This window comes from Photinus pyralis, unplaced genomic scaffold, assembly GCF_008802855.1.
Source record: "Photinus pyralis isolate 1611_PpyrPB1 unplaced genomic scaffold, Ppyr1.3 Ppyr1.4_LG6, whole genome shotgun sequence".
In the NCBI taxonomy this organism is placed as follows: Eukaryota; Metazoa; Arthropoda; class Insecta; order Coleoptera; family Lampyridae; genus Photinus; species Photinus pyralis.
In genome coordinates this window covers 29,183,821-29,207,325 of record NW_022170663.1, presented here as the reverse complement: position 1 = coordinate 29,207,325, position 23,505 = coordinate 29,183,821, and the positions used below count along the sequence as shown (strand labels likewise).

The following is a 23,505-nucleotide window of genomic DNA, read 5'->3' as shown; positions in this document are numbered from 1 at the left end:
TATTGTTTTTATACTTATATGTTCTACAGCACTTCTGACAAACGAAATCCTTGTGAGCAGAAGTTCGATCTGAAATAAATACATCTTAATACAACATACGTTAGATAAAGTACGGGTTAACAGGTATTACATAACCCGTTATACGAGGTGTGTTCAGCAAGTAACGAGAATTTTTTAATTTCTCGGGTTGTCAAGATGATGTTTATGCTGGTACATGTTCCTGAAGTACGATAAAATTTTCAGCTGTGGCAGCCGCGAACGTTAGATGTGTTTTATGAGCTTGGCGATGTTCGTTTCTTAAAAAAATTGATCAAAGAATTTGTATCAAATTTTGCGTAAACAATGAAATGAAATGCAACAAAGTGTGTGAATTTTTACCAAAAGCCCGAGTCTGCTATAAGATGACAATTGTCCTGGACGCCCCAGCAAATCAACAAATGATGAAAAAGTGGAAAAAGTGAAAGAAATGGTTATGAACGGTCGTCGAATCAGAGAACTCTTTGATAATGTTGCCATGAAATTTTTTCGATTGTTTTTGGTCTGAAACGCGTGGCAGCAAAATTTGTTCTAAAATTGTTGAATTTTTCAAGATGCTCAGTAGTCACTAAATGACGATGCAAAATTACTGAAACGTATTATAACAGGTGATTAAACATCTGTTTACGGATATAACGTGGAAACTAAGGTGCATATCTTCCCAGTGGACGCATTCTGGATTGCCAAGACCGAAAAAGGCTCGACAAATGCGGTCGAATGTGAAGGTTGTGCTCGTTGTGTTCTTCGATTTTAATGACATCGATGAATTCTTGCCACGAAGTCAAACGGTCAATAAGAAGTAGGTAGTATCTACAAGTTCAATGCCGTTTGCGTGAAGCAACCGAAAAAATGCCCGGATTTTTGAAAAAGAAATTCATGGATTGTGCATCACGACAATGCACATACTCACACATATTCGCCAGATATGGCTCCATCTGATTTTTACCTTCAATTTTTTAGCCCTACTTGCCGGTCATATGGACCCAATAAGGGGACTTCTTTTAGATATTAGTTAGTTTAGTATTAATAGTTGTATTTTGACTCTTGTTCAATTCAGATGTAAACATAAAAAAACTTGTAAAGGTATGAACGTCGGCTTCGGTCGTGCCAACTGTCTCTATTAATTTATTATCATTTATCTAAAAGCAAGTTTACTCATTTACATTCAAAGTCCACCATTTTTGTGAACGATTGAAGGACAACAATCCACAACATGGACTATTTTGAAAGCGAGGTAGAAGAATAAATAATTTCTTTTAACGAAAATTCCCGTTATTTTTTAAACACACCTCGTATTGAGACCATTTAAAATTCTTAAATGTCTGCGAACGCCGTCACAAATATTTTATTTCCAGCATGTTTTACTTTTGTCACACGGACAAGTGGACAGGTTACCACCTCGGGGACCGTCCAAGACAAAACTGCATGTCTTAAGTATAGAAACGGTACAAGTGTAAGTTTCTATTCAGTCGGCTACCTCGGGACTTGTAACAAAACCACGTGGTTCGAAAAAAAAGTAGATAGCGTTTCAATTAGACTAGTTCTGTCTATATCTCCCCAAGCAGACCAGACACAAGTATCGCAAACGTCAGATCAGACTTTAAAATTGAGAAGCCATTCCCGTAACCCATCTTGGATAGTCAACCCAAGTTTTCTGACACAACGTAACCACGACCCAGTAAAATACTCTTATAATATTGTTTTAAATTAAAGTGGCGCGTGTTAAAAAAACCACACATACGCATTTATTTTTCAAAAACGTCCTGAAGTTTACACTGAATAGCTACATCAAATGCTATATGTACTAGACAATTGAGTGTTGATCACGAGAATGAGTTTTTAGTTGATCTTTCCTTTTAAATTTCTTTGCGCAAATTAAGCAAGACAATTTAGGTTCCTTTCCACATTCGTGATAAACGTGTCTACTGAGAGACGTTTGATTCTTATATACCCTTCCACATTGTATGCACCCAAACAAAGACGAGGGGTTGATTATTTGTTTTCCTTAAAAAAATCTTATATAGTGATTTGTCTAGAAATGTGAAGTTTCAATGTTCACTACTACTTAATGATGCCAAACAACAAAATCAACGACTACAAAAAAAAACACATGATGCAGGTTGTTACGCAAGGCATGCGACGAAGGAGTGTCCCTTATGGCAAATGCTGGTTTTTATTCGAAACTCTGATATTAAAAGAACTGATTTATTAATATAATGAACATCTTTTTTAATTAACTGAAATTATAATATTACAGTTCTCGATTTCTACTGGACCCGATGTCTCCAGAACATATGACTTTTAAGGTTTCCTTTCTGTTTCGTTTTAAATTTGCATATATGACACTCAAACTGAGGAGGCTTTCCGCATTCGTACCTGAGGTGTTGAGTAAGTGAACTTTTGTGCTTGTACTTCTTTCCACATGTTTTGCATTCCTCCGTTTTAGCATAACCTAAAATCATTTCATGTAATGCAATACAAAAATATATATATATGTATATTAAAACCCAGCTTTATAGAATGTATGTAATGCGCCACTGAAAGCTTTAACTATGTTACATTACATACTAATGAAACTCTAACTTAGATATATTTTAAAAACCTAGTTAGGAAAAATTTAAAAAATGGTTCACAAAGTTATTTAATAGTGAACATATGTCGATTATATGTGTGCGATTGTAATTCTTGTTTATAATAAAACTTAAAGTCACACAACCCGCATTCGTACTGTTTCGGTTTTCCGCATTCCACATTTTGATGACGTCGTAAATTTTTTTGCAATGTATATCTTTTGGGGCAGTAATCACACTGGAAGGGTCTGGGTTTTGTGGATCTTCTTTGACATTTAAAGCCTACAAATATAGGTATATTATTATTAAATCAGTTCCACAACCTCCTTAAAAAGCATTACCCTTGCCAACTACAAGTAATTAAGTAAATAAATCCAAAGCAGGAAAGGTTAATTTAATGAAGTTAGTTTGTCTTTTGCGTTGTTTGTTGCCCAATAAAGGCAACTGTATAGGTATTAAAATTGTTTGAGAGGGTTTTTGTTAGAACACTAAACATTGCAGCAAAGTTATAAAGTCATGCCATTTACCTCATGACGGTGAAATGGGAATTAGATGCAGAATAACTAATAACACCAGTCACCATACAGGGTTAAAAAAAACTGGTTGTGGAGACGGATACAAAACTCAGTGCTTACTTCAGAGCATTTATATAAACCTAAAAGCTAACATTACAAATACACGATTCACATTTAACTAGTTTTATTGTAACAGCGTAAAGTTTCTGTATTTCTGTATTGATGCGTAATGATGTGTCGTTGTAGGTGATGTTTATAATGGAATCCTAAGTTACAATAAGAACACAAAAAGGACCTCGGTTTGCCGCAAACGTACCTGATGTGATTATTTAATGAAGTTTTGAGTTTGTATTTATTTCCGCAAGTTTCGCAGGTGAACATATAACCAGACTGAAGTTGATAACCTTAAAAAGTAAAAAATTTAAGATTAGGTTAGGTTAACTTATATTCTGCATAGGTACATTCTTGGTCATGCAATCTTCGAGTAACGCATTTAGGTAACTTATTATATACCTGTACCGAGTTTGTAGTTCAAAAATATCTACAAAATAGCATGATATTTGTAATATAATCATCAAATCTTTGCCTTAGTATCTATTACCGCAACAATCGCGCCATGGGTTTTAAAGACAGCTTAAATTTGACCGTAAAAAATGTCAGGAAATGATTCACTTAAATGGAAAACCCTATAGTGCGTTTGCACCTCCAGGTACTGGGTGCAGTATGTTGCTGTATAGTAGGTTAGATACCTACATGCTTGCCAAACTTAACTTATTAACAAACAATGACAGCAAAAGGAGATTATGTTCTGTTTTAATCACTGAACTTATATACTGGAACACGCACAGGCGGTCTCTGCCATAGTAGCGCGCCGAGAGAGATATTGCAATAAGGGAGATTTCTGCCACTGTCACTCATTGGGAGACTGATCATCAATATTAATATTAATTCAATTACATCTCAGTTTGACATCATTGCGGGGAGGAACAAGGATAGCGTTATCGAAGCATTACTCAAATTAGTAAGAGAGGCATTTAGTCCGTAATACCCCATACTGCATCTGGAGTTGCAAACGCAGTATAGTGGAAAGGGAAACCCTAGATATATATAGACATTTGTTGGACTTGACAGTAACATAGGTTCGGATTCTATGGCTCACGGGTTAATCTGCCGAGGCAAATAGAAACAATTAGCCAGACTTAATTTTTCTTCCTTATCCGGAACATGCCTCTAAATAGTATATTACGCACTGAGCGCGGAAGTAGCTTATTTCTCGAAGAATGTTTTATTCTGAGAGAAATAATCTTTCGCGCGAGGTTCGTATACTATTTTATTCACAATCGTAAGAAATTACAAAAAGGTTAAATAAATTGTTTAAATTTTGCAATTTATTCTAATTAGTGGAAAAATGTCACATCAGTTCGTACAATTATTGTCAAACATCCGTCAATTGTTTCATTTTACGCGGCCGTACTTTTACGACAATTTGAATTTAAAATTGAAAATGTCTGATTCAGAGGAGATTATATGTACCCCCCCTGAGTTACGAGAAGTTGCAGAGATAGTTTCAAAAAGTATACTGCCAGATAAAAGCAAAAAACGATACGAACAAACTTACAATTTGTGCAAGGCATGGTGTTTAGAGAAATGTACCCCAATAGGTTCTGAAAGTTCGTTATTGGCATACTTTAAACTTTAACGAATTAATAAAGGTTAAAAAACCGTCAACTCTTTGGGCTACGTATTCAATGTTACGCTCAACTTTAAATTTAAATAAGAGCGTAGACATCACTAAATTTTATAATCTGATGATCGCCTTCATTAAGGCGCAAAACGTTGGATACAAGCCAAAGAAGTCGGAGGTTTTTGGCCAGGATCAAGTAGAGAGATTTTTTAATGAAGCACGTTTTGATTATTTACCACAGAAAGTAGCTATTAAATAAAACTACAATACGTATTTGACAAAAACGTAAACATTTAATTAAATTATGCTTTCTAGTGATACAAGTTCATACAAAGCCACTTTCATTACAGTACTAACTTTGGCAAAATTGCAGCATTTCTGAAATTGAAGGACGTGGATAAATTCACGGGGCATTGTTTCCGTCGAACAGTGCCAACTCTGTTAGCAAATGCCGGCGGAGACACTCTTCAATTAAAGCAATTGGGAGGGTGGAAATCTGCATCGGTTGCGGGTGGTTATGTTGAGTTGACCAGTCTCTTCATGGCCAAGAGAGAATAGCGCGAATTTTGTCATTATCCACAAGTGTCACAGGAGATGAACAACCTAATGCTTCCATTCCAAGTTGCTCCCGAATAACCTTTCCTGTTGCGTCTATTACTCAAGAAACAAACTTTTCTACTGAGCAGACCAAACAAGGCCTGATTGTAACTATAAACAACAGCGGTCAGTCCAATGTAACCTTTAATTTCAACAATTGTAGTTCTTGAATTTGTATCTTTCCGTTAATAGAACCGTTATTTTTTCTGCATTGGTATGTCCGTTTCTGTAAATTTGATCGATTTTACTTTATTATTAATCCAATAATGAACTTACCAAGATAATGTTATTTTGAGGTTAACGAATTACAACCAACTGGAAACCAACAGCCAATTAGACATGAATATCTATTGTACCGTGACTCCCTCAGCAACGCGCAACCGCTTTGAATATGAATTTACTTAAAACGCGCCTACGGGCAAGCGTTTGTTTTGTTTGTATACCTATGAATAAACAATGATATTACCATTACGAGTATATTTTTTACTCGTACTTTACTCCTTGGCCTTACCCTTAAACAGTTTAATGCAAATTCAAATTCTAGCGTGTTTACGGTTGCGCAGTGCCGAGATCACTGAGAGAGTCACGGTGCAACAGAGATTCAAAACTCCATCTCATCTAGTGCGCCATCTGTGACTGATATTAGTAGCTATTACTTCCCTTCCTTAGCGCGGAAGTTCATACTTTCGAACTTCGTAATAAATATAATCTAGTTACGGCCGACTTTCAAACTTCTTAAATGAGACGAATGACTCTTATTACTAACCGATTGTGAATAAAAATTATAAATGTCCTTAGGATCATCTTTCAAAACTATAACTATATCTATTGCTCTGAAACTGGGTATATAAATTATTAAATATTTGTACGTGTGTTGAATTTTTCAGTGCGTATAAGATTCCTATCTCTGAATATGCAAGCTGCAAACTTCCATTGGTTATGCGCTTATTCAATCAGGTTTGCGGATTTCACATTTATGACTATGGGCAATTTAGCTGTTGGTGTGACCGAAACTTATGGAGGTCGTGAAACAAAGTTTCCACACACGTTCCATATAAGAAAAGTATATCAAGGTTTTTAGAGTGAAATGTATTCCAATGCAGGGAGATCATTAAACGACATAAATTAAAAGTAGGCAAAAATTATAGCTGCCTATGTATCTTGAAGTGTGCTATTGATTTTAGATTCACTGCTGAAACACGTATGAAAAACAATCTGTATAGCCCCTTTAGATGATTATAAACGATTTTTAACAGTTTTTGAATTTATCCTCGATTAAAAATCTTCTTACTTTTTCACACTACTCATGACTTTTATTGAGAATGTGCAACACTACTATAGTCTGGTGTTGGAGCTTGGATTAGCATGCAAACTATGACATTACTTTATTTCAAATTTCAAGCACTACAACGCTATCGGTACATGACGTAATACAACACAATTTTACTGGAAATTTGACTAGAAATAGATTAACCAATGTAACCGTAAGGAACTGGCGCATGTTTTTACAAATGCATGAGATTTGATTTCAGTTCTTTTTTGTTACTAGTTACGACCGTCACAATTTTGAAAAAAATATAATTACATCAGTATATCTATGGTTCCAATTTTTGAGCGAGATCTATCTTTCTACGGTTATAATGGCCAGGCTATAATTTATTACATAATTATTGGAAAGTACATATTTTATACATGAACTACAATCATTTCTCCAGCATAACTTCCTATATTAATACACTATAATTGTATATTTTTAAATTATAACTCCAATTCGATTTTGGTTAATGCGGGAGCGCATAGTCCGATTTCTATGCACCCTTAAGCGCTTCATATGATTTTATGTTTCCGTGTAAAATGGTGATTAATCAGTTCCTGTTTATAATAAAATTCACAAGGGCACTGTTTACATTTAAACATTTTTTCTTTTCCGCATTCAACTCTTTGATGGCGTCGCAAATTTTGAGGCAATGTATACGATCTATGACACTGATAGCACTTGAAAGGACGGCTTTTTCTCGCTTTGTATCTATTGGACCGTCCTAAAATAGAATAATTTTAGGATTTAGTATTTAGCACTTACATACATACATTACATTATTAACTACATGCAACAACAGGTACAGCACACATGCGCATACTCTTATTTTTTAACACTTCATTTCGCGTGGATAAACCACCCTTATTAAGAAGTGTTCCAAGTAATAGGAGGAAAAAACAAGAGTGTAGCAACCTTAAATTTAATTTAAAAGTTGTCGGATTTAACAGCTCGTTTCTTCAGTATACATATGTAACTGCTTTTAATTGTTTCCCATACAAAGTGGGTAAATTTAGAAACACTTTAATCATGAACATTCTTATGTCACGTATTTCGCAGAGTGCTTGCAGAATAAGTTGCATAAGTTGTCACTATATTTTTTTTTAAACAATAAGCAAGACAACTGTTTTCAAATATACACTAAAAAAAATAAAATTGAAGATTGGCTACATGCTTTTCATGATTAATTTAAAATCACATTTTGAATCTTCTTTAACGTTGCAGTTGTTTAGTGACTGGTTCGATAAATAAAGCATTATTATGCAACATAAAAAATTGTAATAATAATAAATATTATAATAAAAGTGATAACAATTTACATTTTTGCGGTGTCATATTGTTTATGCTTTATAAGTTTTCATTTGTTATTTAGCCGTATTCCTATTATGCTCTACTGCAGTAATGTAAAAGCAATATTTATTGTTATGCTTCACACAATAGCCTAATACCTATTATAGTTATATATAGATTCCAAAAATAAAATGTAATTGATATAACAGCATGGTACGTATGTTATACAAAACCATAAAAATACATAATTGTCTAAATCTATTTATTACTTTGCGTTGTTCGGCAAGCGGTGCAGGTACTTAACGGTCATGTTTAAGTACTAAATGTGATTTTAGACTCGTTTTTCGTTTAGCTTTGTACCCGCAATTTTTAATTGGACAGGAGAATGCTGGTTCCTTTCCACACTCGTACTTTCTGTGCGTATACCATGACGATGAGTGTTTATACTTTTTCTTACACTTTGTACATTTAAATGCCCCTAAAACAACATTAATCATAAAGAGCATCGTTACTGTTATTTTATTTCCACTTAAACTAGATATGAAATTTGCTGTTAGGATCCAATAATAAATATATATTGGATTTAACCTTTAAATAACCTATTTAAATTAATTTGAATTAAACAAACTCATTGCTCATTCACTTTCGATACTCAGTTTAATCAATGGTTTAATCCTTGTTCACCAAGTTGTATACCCTGTATATTTTTTTGTAGAAAGAAATAAACCTTGCGAATGTTAATGGATGTAATCGTTTCTAGATGTGCTTAAATATCAACTTAACTACTATTTTTAAATCACACGTCTATTTTACTTAAAATCATCGCCGTACTAGATAATAATTTTAACATGTAAAAGTTTATTCCACATTTTATTTCTGTTACACTTTACAACAGTTCAAATTTATGACTAAGTGTGCTGTAGTTAATTGCTCAACAGTTTAATTTGCATGTTTCTGTTTTAAATGAGCGTTCAAAGTAAATTTATACTTGGTTTTATATGTGCAATGTTGGATAGGACAAAATATTTTAGGCGATACACCACATTCATACTTATGATGTCGAGTTAAATTTGGGCGGCGTGTGTAGGATTTTGAACACTTCTTGCAACGGAAAGGTTTGTCTTCTGAATATCTTCGCGTAAGACGTCCATGTACTAAAAATGTAAGTAAGACATTAGAAACTTCTGTAGTAATAATCCTTTAAGCAAAAAACACACATACAGCAAGTAAACAAAACCTTTTTTGTCTCATTTTAATTTACTACTTATATCTACTGTTTAAAGTGAGTGACAGGTTAGCTAAACCAAAGTGATTTGAAGTTAAGAGCGGAAGATGTCGAGTGTGTGAACTCTTTTTCTTAAAATCTTTTCCACAGCATTGACATATAAACTGTCCTGCCTGATTACATTCGTAACGTCTGGGTACACACAAGTGTCGATAATACTTATATTGGTGTTGCATGTATACTTGTACATTATTTTTCCTGGAAAACAATTTTTACTTTCTAATATTAAAATTTATTATTTAATAATAACTGTTCAACAATATGTTTTCAATAACGATAAACAATTACCTATCCAAAAAACATTGGCAGCAAAATATTAGCAAGGGACATCACTACATACATACGCACCTACAGCAAACCGTTTACTGTCTTCTACCACATTGGTATTTCTTGTGAAAGTTGAGTGACGACCGATGAAAATATGATCTTCCACATTGACAAATATACTCTTTATTTCTTCTTGCGGTAGCATCTAAAAATTAAAAGCTAGTGAGCGCACGATTTTTCGTTAATGTAAGTTTATAGTATATGTATTTATTAAGTTTATTTTATATAGCAAATGGTAAATTGGCATGTTAATAGGTTTGAATGAGTAGGCTAAGTCACTCTTTAACCGTGAGGTAGATGATTATGCATTCTAATGACAACCAGGGGCGGACTGGGTAACTGCGGGCCACGTGGAATTGCACAGCACATACTTATAAATTTCCAACGGGCCATTATGATCTACAGGCCAGGTGGCAATCGCCACCCGCCCCCCCGGGCCTGTGCGCCCCTGGTTATGCACTGCCTTTTTTTGAGCCCCGAAATAAAAATTGTCTCAGATCGACCCGGAAAAAAATTTTCTTTTAGAATGTGGCCTGTAGAATCCATAATTTCAAACAGTTCCAAGATTGGGCTACTAGTTCAAAAGTTACAGCCCTTTGAATTTTTTTCGAAATTGGTTTCTAGTCTATAACTTTTGATTGAGAAGTCTGATCGAAAAAGTACGAATTGTTTTGGATTCTACGCACCAAAATTAATAAGAAAAAGTGTTTTCCCGAGAAATTTTGGTGTAGTCGATTTTTGGTAAAAAAGGAAGGTTATACACTGCCTTTTTTTGAGCCCCGAAAAAAATTCTCAGATCGACCCGGAAAAAAAATTTTCTTATAGAATGTGGCCTGTAGAATCCATAATTTCAAACAGTTCCAAGATTGGGCTACTAGTTCAAAAGTTACAGCCCTTTGAATTTTTTTTCGAAATTGGTTTCTAGTCTATAACTTTTGATTGAGAAGTCTGATCGAAAAAGTACGAATTGTTTTGGATTCTACGCACCAAATTAATAAGAAAAAGTGTTTTCCCGAGAAATTTTGGTGCAGTCAATTTTTGGTAAAAAAGGAAGGTTATACACTGCCTTTCTTTGAACCCCGAAATAAAAATTGTCTCAGATCGACCCGGAAAAAAAATGTTCTTATAGAATGTGGCCTGTAGAATCCATAATTTCAAACAGTTCCAAGATTGGGCTACTAGTTCAAAAGTTACAGCCCTTTGAATTTTTTTTTGAAATTGGTTTCTAGTCTATAACTTTTGATTGAGAAGTCTGATCGAAAAAGTACGAATTGTTTTGGATTCTACGCACCAAAATTAATAAGAAAAAGTGTTTTCCCGAGAAATTTTGGTGCAGTCAATTTTTGGTAAAAAAGGAAGGTTATACACTGCCTTTTTTTGAACCCCGAAATAAAAATTGTCTCAGATCGACCCGGAAAAAAAATTTTCTTATAGAATGTGGCCTGTAGAATCCATAATTTCAAACAGTTCCACGATTGGGCTACTAGTTCAAAAGTTACAGCCCTTTGAATTTTCTTTCGAAATTGGTTTCTAGTCTATAACTTTTGATTGAGAAGTCTGATCGAAAAAGTACGAATTGATTTGGATTCTACGCACCCAAATTAATAAGAAAAAGTGTTTTCCCGAGAAATTTTGGTGTAGTCGATTTTTGGTAAAAAAGGGAGGTTATACACTGCCTTATTTTGAGCCCCGAAAAAAAAATTGTCTCAGATCGACCCGGAAAAAAATGTTCTTATAGAATATGGCCTGTAGAATCCATAACTTCAAACAGTTCCAAGATTGGGCTACTAGTTCAAAAGTTAATTAATTACCATACAGTTTTTTTTTAAATTACAGCTGATAATTAAAAGTAACAAAATATACAATCCACACGAGGTGCGTCGCCTATCATCGTATTTCAGCACTTTCAAAATACTACGACAAAAAATGATAAATTCATTGTAAAACACTTCAATTAAAACAGAATTTTTTAACAACCTAACATCAACCCCAATTAGAGAAACGTGTTAATAATTTATTAATAGTGCAAGAAACTAAATACAGCACATACTTATAAATTTCCAACGGGCCATTATGATCTACAGGCTAGGTGGCAATCGCCACCCGCCCCCCCGTGCCAGTCCGCCCCTGATGACAACGACCGCGACGGCAAAACCTAAGCTTGCTATTTTTGACGTCTAAATTGAATTCAGAATTGTCAGAAGCGTTACAATGATTTATATGACTTCTGCTATAAAATAAAATAAAGTTTTGTGTTATACACGACGATAAACTCTAACTAACCATCTCGAGAAAGTTAATTCATAATTAACATCTTTCACTCAATGGTTAGAATATCCCTGTATCGTCTTATACAAGGTAAGTCACGGGAAACGGACGTTTTTCAACAAACAATAACTTTTTCAATTTTAGAAAAATAAATTTTATTTATTTATTTATTTTTTACGAAGACCACATTGACATTGAAGGCGTTCTCTAAAGTTTTCTTCCCCCTTTTTGCAATGTATCGTGATTGATATCTGCAATTGTTTCATGGTTTTTCTGTCTTCAGGTCCTCTAATGTACGGAGTTTATGCGCATACTCATACACTCATGATTTTAAGTATCCTAACAGATAAAAATCACAGATGATCGGGAGAGCGCGGCGGGCATGAGAAATCTCCGAAACACGGGATGAGCTTTCGTCCACAACGGGATGATGGATAATAAATGGCAACTTAGGGAGGGTTGAATGTCACTAACTTCACTTACCTAAGCGTCACAAGCCGTATACTATGCGTTCTAAAAACGTTCGTTTTCCGTGACTCGCCTTCTATAATAAGTAATAACTAACTATTATTTACTTAATTTATTGATAAGCAACATCTCAACAATAGCGCTTATTTCAACAATATACGCCAGTTAAGCGCTACAAAAAAGAGAAAAATGACCTACACCAAATAAGATTTCGGAATTATTCACGAGCTACAAATTAGCTTTAAAGAAGGGTGTCACAAAGTCTACTAATTTCAGCGCTACATCCGTAATATAAAGGATCAATTTTTTTTTTTTGAGTTGGATCCATCGTTCCTCGAAATGGGGGTTGAAATATATTATGTTATCAAAAATCTCTAAACCTTCCCCATATAGTTTTATTCAACGAATAAAACTATATGGGGAAGGTTTAGAGATTTTTGATAACATAATATAAAGGATCAACACATGCTAATAATTTATATTCAATTGAATATTATATTTTGAAGAGACAGTCAACTTTTAAAAATTTCTCTAATAAATCAAGCTGATCAGCTATCATGCTTGTGTGTAACATATAAGTATGTAGGAAGAAATTGGGCGATAGAGGGAACCAAAACAAATATTTGTCCCAAATAAGTCGAGGGCCCAAAGTGTTGAGTTTGGAAGGTACCCTCAAAAAAGTGGCAAACTTTGCATTTCTTTATTAATATTTTTCTGGGGCAAAATTTCAAAAATTTGCTCTGTAAGTAGGTAAAGTATATTCGCTGTAGCTTTACCGGTATGTCGTTAGCGCTTAATTTTTTAAGACACGTTCTTGCCTTTTTCTAACTTATGTATATCATTGGGCATTTTTGAGCTGTCTTGTTTCTATCATATCTCTTTGTTGTACTTGTATGTACTTTACTGATATTTTTAGTTAGATGCTTTTGTGTCTGTTAATGACATATGTATGAGAGTCGACTAGAGTAAGTGTACCCACACAATAACTCAATAAATATATTATTATTATTATTATTGATAGATAAAGTAAGTTGTTAAGCAATGGCTTAGCGATTATGCCTACATTCCCACTTCCTTTCATAAGGTACTATAAAAAAGTGTTTTAGTACATAATAGAATTTTGATACTAAAATTAAATAAGTATATAAAGACTAATGAATATTACGTTTATTTTCTCATTGACAAAGTAAAAGTATCGAAGATAGATACGAAGTAATGAGTACATGCCGTTTTTAATCATTCAGCAGTATGGTGGACCAGCATTAGATGTCGTCTGAGTGAAAACTTTTGCTTAAAAGTTCTGTCGCAAATCTGACATGTAAACTGTCCTATCGAATTGCATTCGTAACGTTTGTGGGCCCATAAGCTTCTATTGTGCTTATACTGTTTACCACATGTATTGCAAGTATACGTTCCTTGCACTGCGGTTCCTGAAAAACATTACTTTTTAATTTAAGAAAATAATATAAGTATATACTTTATAATATATTCCGAATTAACGTGTGCTCTCTATATTGGAAAACTAATAGAATTATTTTCGGATATTATCTAATAGCTGCGCGAACTCCGTCCATTCGTCTGTGGTACTAACATTCCGAAAACGAGGCACTGACAGCTTGTAGAAATCTACTTTTTGTACCATTTTAGGACCAAACTATAGAAAAAACGTAAAGCAATATAAAAAAATATATATTGTGACCAGAAGTCTAAGAGAGGGAAGTTCAGATGTTTAGCATGAAGCATGTGACACATCTGCTCTACCATTTAACCCCACATAATAACCAATTAATGAATCTGAACGCCGGCTTGAAATTATGTCTTAAAATACAAAAGAAATTTTCGACCAACTTTATTATTCAAACAATCCATTTTCTTATACAATTATGTAACAATTTTTAAACATACAGACCCTACTAAAGGCTTAGTACGATCAATGATTTCTGTTACTGCTACTAATAGATGAGAATTTTTGCCTAATTTAAAATAGTGCCAAATCATTCTTATTAGGTACTCTTGGAAAAAGTAAAAGTATTGATTTACCCTTAAACAATTTTCCGTTACAGTTTCAAAGTGTCGTCGTGTTTCTTGTTAGCACAGCTCTGTACTATAATATAAAGTGATGTATTTGATGACAATGATTGTTTATGATATTTCGTAGAAAAATCCTATTGGTTTTGATCACAGTAGATAAGTGGCAAACTTTATTTAATAATACGATCGAACCTCTGCAATATACATCAGTAATGTACAGAGTGTCCCAGGTAACAGGAACCGTAGGCAAACGGCAATGTATGGTTTGGCGAATGATCCACGATGCTTTTGAAATTAGCGTTCAACGTACAACTTTAATTTCTTTCTAGCATCAGGCAAGCACGATAAGGTACGTTGAACGCTAATTATAATTCTTGTTCAAGCATCGACGTGGAAAATTGTTTCGTAGACGTAGTTTATTGAATATTGCCTTTAAAATCCGTATCTCTATATTTATAAGCAGCAAAAAGCTCATACATATACAAAACTAGTAATAGTATGCTTTAAACGTGATTATAAAAAATATAAAATACTGTATTACTCGTACCTACATAACAATATGTACCAAGGGTGGACAGCCTATCTAAAATTATATAGCTCATATCCTACAGATTTCATTCGAATGCAAAACATGGTCAAGCTAAAATTGTAGGTATGTCCATTTATACCAAATATATCCGATGCATCTTCATCCAGAACCATGCTTATCTATGCCTACTTAAAACATGTCTTTTTAGGCTACCCTTTTGCTTGCATTTATAGTCGCATACATCGCATGCGTATCTTGGTTCTTGACCACATTCGTATTTCAAGTGCAGACTTAGGCTTTTCATATATTTATAACCTCTTCCACATTTAAAACAAACGTACGGTTTCTCGTAAGCTCCTAAAAAACGAGTAAATATAATCGAATACGCAGTATCTATTACTGGGCAAACAAGATAATTCATAGATACAAGTCGGGAACACAAGATATCGCACGTTGCAAATAGCGTTCCACTTATTCTCGACTGGATATAACTTTAAATACACCTATCAAATAACTATTGAATCATAAAAGATCATTTTCATCAAGTCAAATTTAACCATGTACGTCTACTTTATGTCCATTCTTCGCTCCTTAGCTACCTCAAAAAGGACAAAGAGTTGAAAAGAAAACCAAAAATGTTATCAGCTCCTAGAACCATTCAGATGACATAACGACTTGGCAATATTGCAGGAGAATGGCATTTATAACTTGCGTCATCTGTCACAGGCACTTGTCACTTTCGTGCTAGATGCAGTTAAACATCCCTCTCAAAACGTCAAATGTGACAAACGTCAGACCCTCGCGTAAGGTTGCCAGCTCACTTCTACGTGATTGGTTGTAGGTTTGTGACGTATTTAGTCTGAAGCGTTTCAAATTCGGACTAAAAACACAGCTTTTCAATAATTTATTTTGGGTTTATTTTACTCGCAAATAAAAATTGAGGACACACGGGTCTTTTTATTTTTAATGTACTTTGTGGATAAGAAATAAAAAATGAAGGCGGGATGACCCCATTTCCAATATACAAATGACTATTGTTTGCCAACATTAAAGTGCTTCATACGAATCAAGTAGCATCTTTTTTTATTAACTACATAATATGACTCCGTCAATATATTTGACAGACCATTTGAGGGCATAATGAGATGACAATCCATTATGCCCTCGGGCGTCATAGACTGCTTTATATGTCTCATGACAGATATAATTGGTATACAATAGGGAAATGAAAAAAAAAATAATTTTATGACAATGAGACTGTCCCTTGCCTTCCACAAAAAATAAACAAATATAATGCAGGGATATCTTTCACCTCGAATACATTATATCTACATTAACACTTCTCAAGGTGACACACAAAATGCGCACGTTTCAAAGAGTAGCTAAGCTCAAAATCACTTGTGTGATGTGTCCTAGCTGCTAATAAATACGCATTATAACCAGTTTGCATTGATTTGGTGTACGTTAAGTACATGTCTTTTTAGACTTCCCTTATGTTTGCATTTAAAGGTACACAGGCGGCAAGCATGTTTCGGTTCTTGACCGCACTCATTTCTCAAATGCAATCTTAAACTTCCAATAAGTTTATAACATCTTCCACATTTAAAGCAAGTGTACGGCTTTTCAATGACTCCTAAAAAATAAAGATTTTCAACATTAATTATTAGCGCTGCTACTTGCTAAAAGTAAATGAAGCATTAATACATTATATAAATGGTAAACGACTATAGATAACATTTTTAGGATCATCTTACGTTCATCGTTCGTAGCTCGCAACAAATGCAAAAACAATGACATGCAATGTGAATGGGGACAATTTTAGATATGGTATCAGTGGAGATGGAAAATGGTCAGTTTCCCAAAATTTCAAGACGTGCGATACCGAAACTTTCAATCTTCAGCAAAAAGGATTGGTTTGAAAAATTTAAAATATGCATAACAAAATACCAGCATAGTTCTTATACCTAAATTTTACCTTTACCTACTCCGATATCCATAGGATGGCGGCTTGGTGAAGGGTTGGCTGTGAGATTCTTCGAACCATTATCTAGGTCCCAATTAGTTTCTTTAAATATCGCACAATCTGAAACAAGCACCAAAAACCAAAAACGAATTTTAAAAAACCAATGTATGCAAAGCCGAATTGCAAATCTCTACACTTTCATAACACATAGATACCCTCAAAAGTATGTGTTGCGACCTTAAATTTATATGTAAAAATGAGCAGTATGCTGTGCAAAACAGATTCGGCAGTTACTTGGGTAAATGTATTTTTAAATCCACAGTTCGTAGTTCGTACGACTAAAAAATTCAAACCCCCAATTTTAATTATACATATTGTTCAAGAATTCAGATTTAAAAGTGCACATATTGAACAATCAAACATGGCATATTAAGAATCCACGTCATCTAAGACATGAGTGTCCGAAATATCTGGTTTTCCAAATAAAGTAATTGTTTATGCGTACAAACAAGTAATGTATGCTATAAACTCTTTATTATGTTAAATCTCGATTTAAATGCTAACATTACATACTTACTGGTTAATGTTGGTTTACATTACAAATTTTAATTGGTGTACATTAAGTATGTGCCTCTTTAAACTTCCTTTATGTTTGCATTTAAACATGCATAAATGGCAACTAAAAGTGGGTTCTTTTCCACATTCATAATTCATGTGCAATTTCAAACTTCGCATGTATTTGTAACTTCGCCAACATTTGGTACAGAAGAAGGGTGTATCTAAAAATTGCGTAATATAATTAAAATGTAACACAAATATAATTGTAGCTATGTTTTACATTGAAAGCAATTCACTCTGTACAGGGTGTTTTTTTGGGAGCTTTAGTTAAAAGTTTCTGGGAAAGTAAAATAGGTAGGTTTTTAAAAATTTGTACTTAGGAGTTACTCTGAAGGCCGAATCGATGTAAAATATTTTCAAAATGGCCGCACTTCCGGAAACACCGGAAGTAGATAGTAACTTCGTTATTTTAAATGGCAACCCCTATTTTTTATTGCTTTTTTGGATTCTACGTGAAATTTCACTTCTTTTGATACCCATATGTCGATATCTACCATTTATGGTTTTTAAGTTATTTTGACTTTAAGAAAAAAAATGGCGGATGCAGATGGTACCTTGATAATTGATTACTTGCAAACGGTTGTAGTCATGGCAACCTATTTTTATCAGTGCATAGAGAATGAATAGGGCTTTCTTTTAGTGCACTTAAAAAAAAGTTAAGTTGCGTACGACCGCCCCTATGGATATCCAAATTTATGAAACTTCAAAGACTAAAAACTCAGTTTTTTTTAATGGAATGACCATGTTCTTACTATTCCATGAGATAGAGAATCGAAATGGGCATATTTTGACAATACATGTTCCTATAGCTATCTTTAACAGTTTCTGACTTATTCCCATTTTATTGAATTGACACTATTTTTTTAGGATTTTCTTTTTAGTAGTCGGCCATGATTCTATAACAATTGAATTTTAAACAAATCTAGTGACACTAATCCATCACCCACTGTTATAGGTTAACATAAGTTTTTCAAAAATCGAAAAATGACTCGCAGTGGTTTCACCTATTTTGGAATTTAATTGTTATTTATGGTGAAATGGGCAGAATCGCGGCGCGTGCTTTCCGTACATTCATTCGAAAACTAGAACGAAATTGTATGAATTTTTGAAATTTTGTACCCCTAATGCACTACAAACCGTTGAAGCACAAGTTATACAAAGCTCTACAAGAGAATATTTAAGAAAATGAATTGAATTGCAAATGCAAGATTAACAAAATAAATTCAATGCAAAATATAAAAAACTTTGTTGAAACATTTTTGGTATGGAATTGTTGCTAGAACAGATATCGCATTACCTCTCTTAATTTCCAGACTTATACGTTGTTTAAGAAATTCAGTTGAACGACTCTGTTTAGATTTTTCAAAAATTTTCTGTCCTATATCCTTATTAAATGAGTTATTTATTAATGAATTATTTAGACTAGAACTAGAATCAGTGGTATTAAAGAATCCATTCCTTGATTTGTTTAAAATTCGATTGTTATAAAATCATGGCCAACTACTAAAAAGAAAATGCGAAAAAAAATGGCATCAATTCCGAGATCAATTCAATGAAATGGGAATAAATCAGAAACTGTTAAAGATAGGTATAGGAACATGTAATATCAAAATATGCCAATTTCGATTCTCTATCTCATGCAATATTAAGAACATGGTCATTCCATTTAAAAAAACTGAGTTTATAGACTTTGAAGTTTCTTAAATTTGGATCTCCATAGGTGCGGTTGTACGCAACTTAACTTTGTTTTAAGTACAGTAAAAGAAAGCCCTATTCATTCTCTATGCACTGATAAAAATGGGTTGCCATGACTATAACCTTTTTCAAGTAATCAATTATCAAGGTACCATCTGCATCCGCCATTTTTTTTTCTTAAAGTCAAAATAACTTAAAAACCATAAATGGCAGATATGACATATGGGTATCAAAAGAACTGAAATTTCACGTAGAATCCAAAAATGCAATAAAAAATAGGGGTTGCCATTTAAAATAACGAAGTTACTATCTACTTCCGGTGTTTCCGGAAGCGCGGCCATTTTGAAAATATTTTACATCGATTCGGCCTTCAGAGTAACACCTAAGTACAAATTTTCAAAATCCTACCTATTTTACTTTCCCAGAAACTTTTAACTAAAGCTCCCAAAAAAACACCCTGTAGAATGAGCAATTTTATAGTACATATTTTACATTCTGAGTAAAGTAAAACAAGTATAAATTGTGCGCAACTCTTGTGCAGATAAAGCGCATTTTTTTACCCGAAATAGCTTTTGTTTTGACATCAGTAATGGACATACCTTTCTTGCAGACGTCTCAATCGTCCGTACCCTCTTCCGACAATCCGTTCTTGAGGTATAACGGAGTATGCCCCATCACGATAACAGGTCGAGGAGGGCTATGGTTGGTAGAAATTAATTCCTTTCGTTGAGACCTTTCATTAGATTACCGTGAAGATTACCATGAAGAATAAAAGTAATTACTCCCCCCCCCCCCCCGAAGTAGTTCGCAACGGCAGAAGTCCGGACGGACGGACAAAACGCAAACAATAGGACATTCTTAAAAAATGCGCTAAAAAAATCGTATGCCTGTAATTTTCTTGAAATGTTGCGTATTTTGTATGTATGTATTTTATTTGTTACTGATTTCTAGATCCTCTTAGAAATAATTTTTTTATTAAAACATTATTTTTTATTTCACAATTTATCGTCAGTCAAATTTAGACATTTACGTATAAAGTAAGTGTACGAAATATTCTAATTGTAGAAAGGCGCGTGCGTGCTTGTCACAAACTTGACAATAGCAATGCTACAGACTTGTAAACATTTAACAGGTCAGCCATCAACTTTAGTTAAGTAACTGGTTACTTAATTTATTAATTTGTTAGTGTTGCTTGCTTAATTGTCATATACAATTAAGGAACAAATAAAAGTTGTTTGGTAGAGACATAGTTGAGTAGGTACTGATGATCATTTATACATTTATAATTAGCCTTACATTTCACAATTTCTGCAGTTGAAAATATGTTATAAACTTTTATGCATAGCTGTAACGTGAGTTTTAACATTATATTTTCGCCTAGATTTGTTAGGACATATTGAACAATTAAAACTACGATCTCTTCCACAGTCCAGATGTTTATGGGTGGCTAAAGAATGAAGATTTTTGTATTTTTTATAGCATTGGTTACACTGGAACGTTCTGGAAGCAGCTGCGGACGCGGTACCTACAAAATGATCCATTAAATTAAATGTATACCAAATTTGTTACCGTTTTATTGAATTGGATATTTTAAAGGTCCTAAATACGCGTACAACCCCCATTATCCAGGTTGAAGAGTGTATTTCACTTTACGATTTAACACAACAAAATGAGCCTGAAAATAGTTCGGAATATCGCAGGATTTGAAACTATGCATTATGCCAAGGAACTACTAAATTACATGTTTTACCTATGAGGCACCTGAAAGATTCAAAAGCATTTTAATACTTACACTACGGACTGACCTTTGGGAAAAGGCGCGAAAATAAAATAGTGACTATTGGAACTGGCAGAAGAAGTTTTTAAAATAAAAATACATGTACTATTTAACAATTTACAAAATTTACACAACATACCATTCTATTCACTTCTATAGAACAGGTGATCTCATCAATCATTCCAGAACTACTAGAATGCATCATTAGAAAAAGATATTAGCTATGTTTTAGAATAATGTGAGTGTGCAAACTGCCCTTTTTCCTAAACGCACGATCGCAAATGCTGCACTGAAAGTTCGGGTGATCACCACATTCGTTTCTCACATGTTGGACGGCCGTAGTTTTGCGTTTGTAGGAACAGCCACATTTACAGCAAACGTAACGTCCAGTAACGTCACTTTTAAATAGATCACCTAAAACAAACAAAATGAGTCGCAATAAAGTAGTACATACAAGTAACGGATTTTACTTCGGAATGTCAGTTACTTGTTTTCAGTCATGGGCATATTAAAAAAAACATAATACTCGGCACAACTTGACAAAAAGAAGAAAATAGAAACATTTATTATTCTGACGAGGTCTAGGAAATAATATACGTGATGTTTGTTATTTTTTGCATATATACTTTAAGCAAGTATTTTCTTTAGTTCTTCTTACACTATTTTCTGTTTCATTTGTGTTTAATATAATTACTGCACTTTCATTACTTAAAGGCATCAGGCACTGGAATTGTATATTTAAGATTACCTTCCACTATTCCAATAGATAAAGAAATGTTATAGCGAATGAAACTAACTTATTACATGAAAAGAGAAAGAGTAGATTCTAACATTTTATTAACAAAATAGTAGATCTACAGTATAAACTACCACAAAGATCTGTGTTGAATTATGCAATGTGACTTCAGAGCATCTTTCCTTTTGCATTTATATTTACAGTGGGGACATTGAAATTGAGGCTCCTTGCCGCATTCGTAATTTAAATGTCTAAATAAGTTTGATTTCTTATTGTATGTTCTTCCACAATTATAACATGGGTAAATTGAAAGTCCGCTGTATATATCTAAAAAAAGTTGGTATTAATTCAATTCCTTAAAATGTATTAGGTATATTTTTATCGCTCACTACAAACTAATTGGTTTTAAATAGTAGGTATGTGAATAGTTATGAGAAACTAAGAATCTATTTCAAATAAATATACTTATCTGCCATTTCCCAATTATTGTGCAATAGATGCATGAATATCTTATGATAACAATTACTAAATCATGAAAATTACTACTGAGCTATCCACTCATTCATATTGAAAGCACATGCTGATATGTCACATTTACTAATTTATTCTGAATTTTTCTGCTGTTGTGAGGGGTCCATTTGATCACAAAATGGAGTGAAACGTAACGACGAAATGAATTCTTAAAAACCCAAAACCTTTCCCATAAATATTTTAATATCATTTATGTACAAAGTTTGAAATACGACCAGTTTCGCATAATGGTCGAATCAGGAATGAAACCTGGCACACACATTTAACACGCTTAAATGGGTATGCCAGTTGTTTCAAGCGTTATCTTCGTCAGAGGAGAAGGGTTACGTTGCAGTACCAATTTGATTCAATTGATATGTTTTGAACATGGGGCACTTTTATTTCCTCAATATCAAATAGCGACTACTTTTCAATCTGCTCGTATGTATTATGTATTGATCTGCGGTAGCGGTTATTCGCATCGTTCCTTGAATTTTCAAAAATCCATTATGAACAAAACTGTCAATTCTGGTTTTATGTACAGATGTATAAATAGAACGTGTCATATGACAATAACAGTTACAATAGAGAAGTTTTTAATTTCAAGATGGCCATTGTTAAAATATGTAATAAATTGGTACATATACTGCGGTTTAAATTAATTATGACAGTTGAAATCGATTGCACACATTTGTCGTAAACCTGATAGCATTGAATTTATTTTATAAATGTAAAATGTATCATTAAACATTTTGTGTAACATTCACTACTTGATTTTTTTGATGCATCCGTTTAATGTGGCATCTTAATGTACTCTTTCTTTTTGCTTTGTAGTTGCAGTTTGGACACGCATATTGAGCCTCTTTACCACATTCATATGTTGCGTGGTTGTATAACGATTGCGTATGGCGATATGATTTCCCGCAAACGCAGATGTGTAGCGTATCTAAAATATAAAATACTATACTTATATTCCATATTCGTTATGTACCAAAAGCAATAAAAATCGAAGGAAGCAGAATAGTTAGTGCATAGATACGTTTTTAGTATTTTTCGTGTGTTAGAAATTTATTAGGCTACAAAGCGACACAACCAAAACTTCAAACAAAATTAATTTAAATTAATATTGTATCTACGTCTATATTAACACTTGAATTAGTTCACATTTTATATCTGTGATACGCGGGCATGAAGTAGGTACCACTTTATACCCTACACTACAACATTACCTATCACCATAGTAACTTATTTATACTTAATGACAAAACAAACAAATATTTGCAGGTCATTG

General features: G+C 33.5%; 2 protein-coding genes across 14 annotated transcripts in view; both read right to left on the bottom strand.

The window, feature by feature from the left end:
• The window catches only part of LOC116173573 (longitudinals lacking protein, isoforms A/B/D/L), a 291,506-nt gene that overhangs the window by 94,597 nt on the left and 173,404 nt on the right, over positions 1 to 23,505 (bottom strand). The window contains exon 5 of one of the 13 annotated variants that reach the window (XM_031491136.1): positions 6,773 to 7,441. The exons of 10 other annotated variants lie outside the window; for them this stretch is intronic. In XM_031491136.1, the coding sequence (XP_031346996.1) occupies positions 7,230 to 7,441 (212 nt within the window). In that variant the 3' untranslated portion in view covers positions 6,773 to 7,229. Of the gene's footprint in view, positions 1 to 6,772; positions 7,442 to 9,640; positions 9,765 to 21,170; positions 21,383 to 23,505 lie in introns of those variants that run through there. 2 more of the 13 variants (XM_031491160.1, XM_031491150.1) reach the window with 2 other exon arrangements.
• LOC116173569 overlaps positions 1 to 23,505 on the bottom strand; it is a 222,877-nt gene that overhangs the window by 138,368 nt on the left and 61,004 nt on the right. The window lies entirely within an intron of this gene.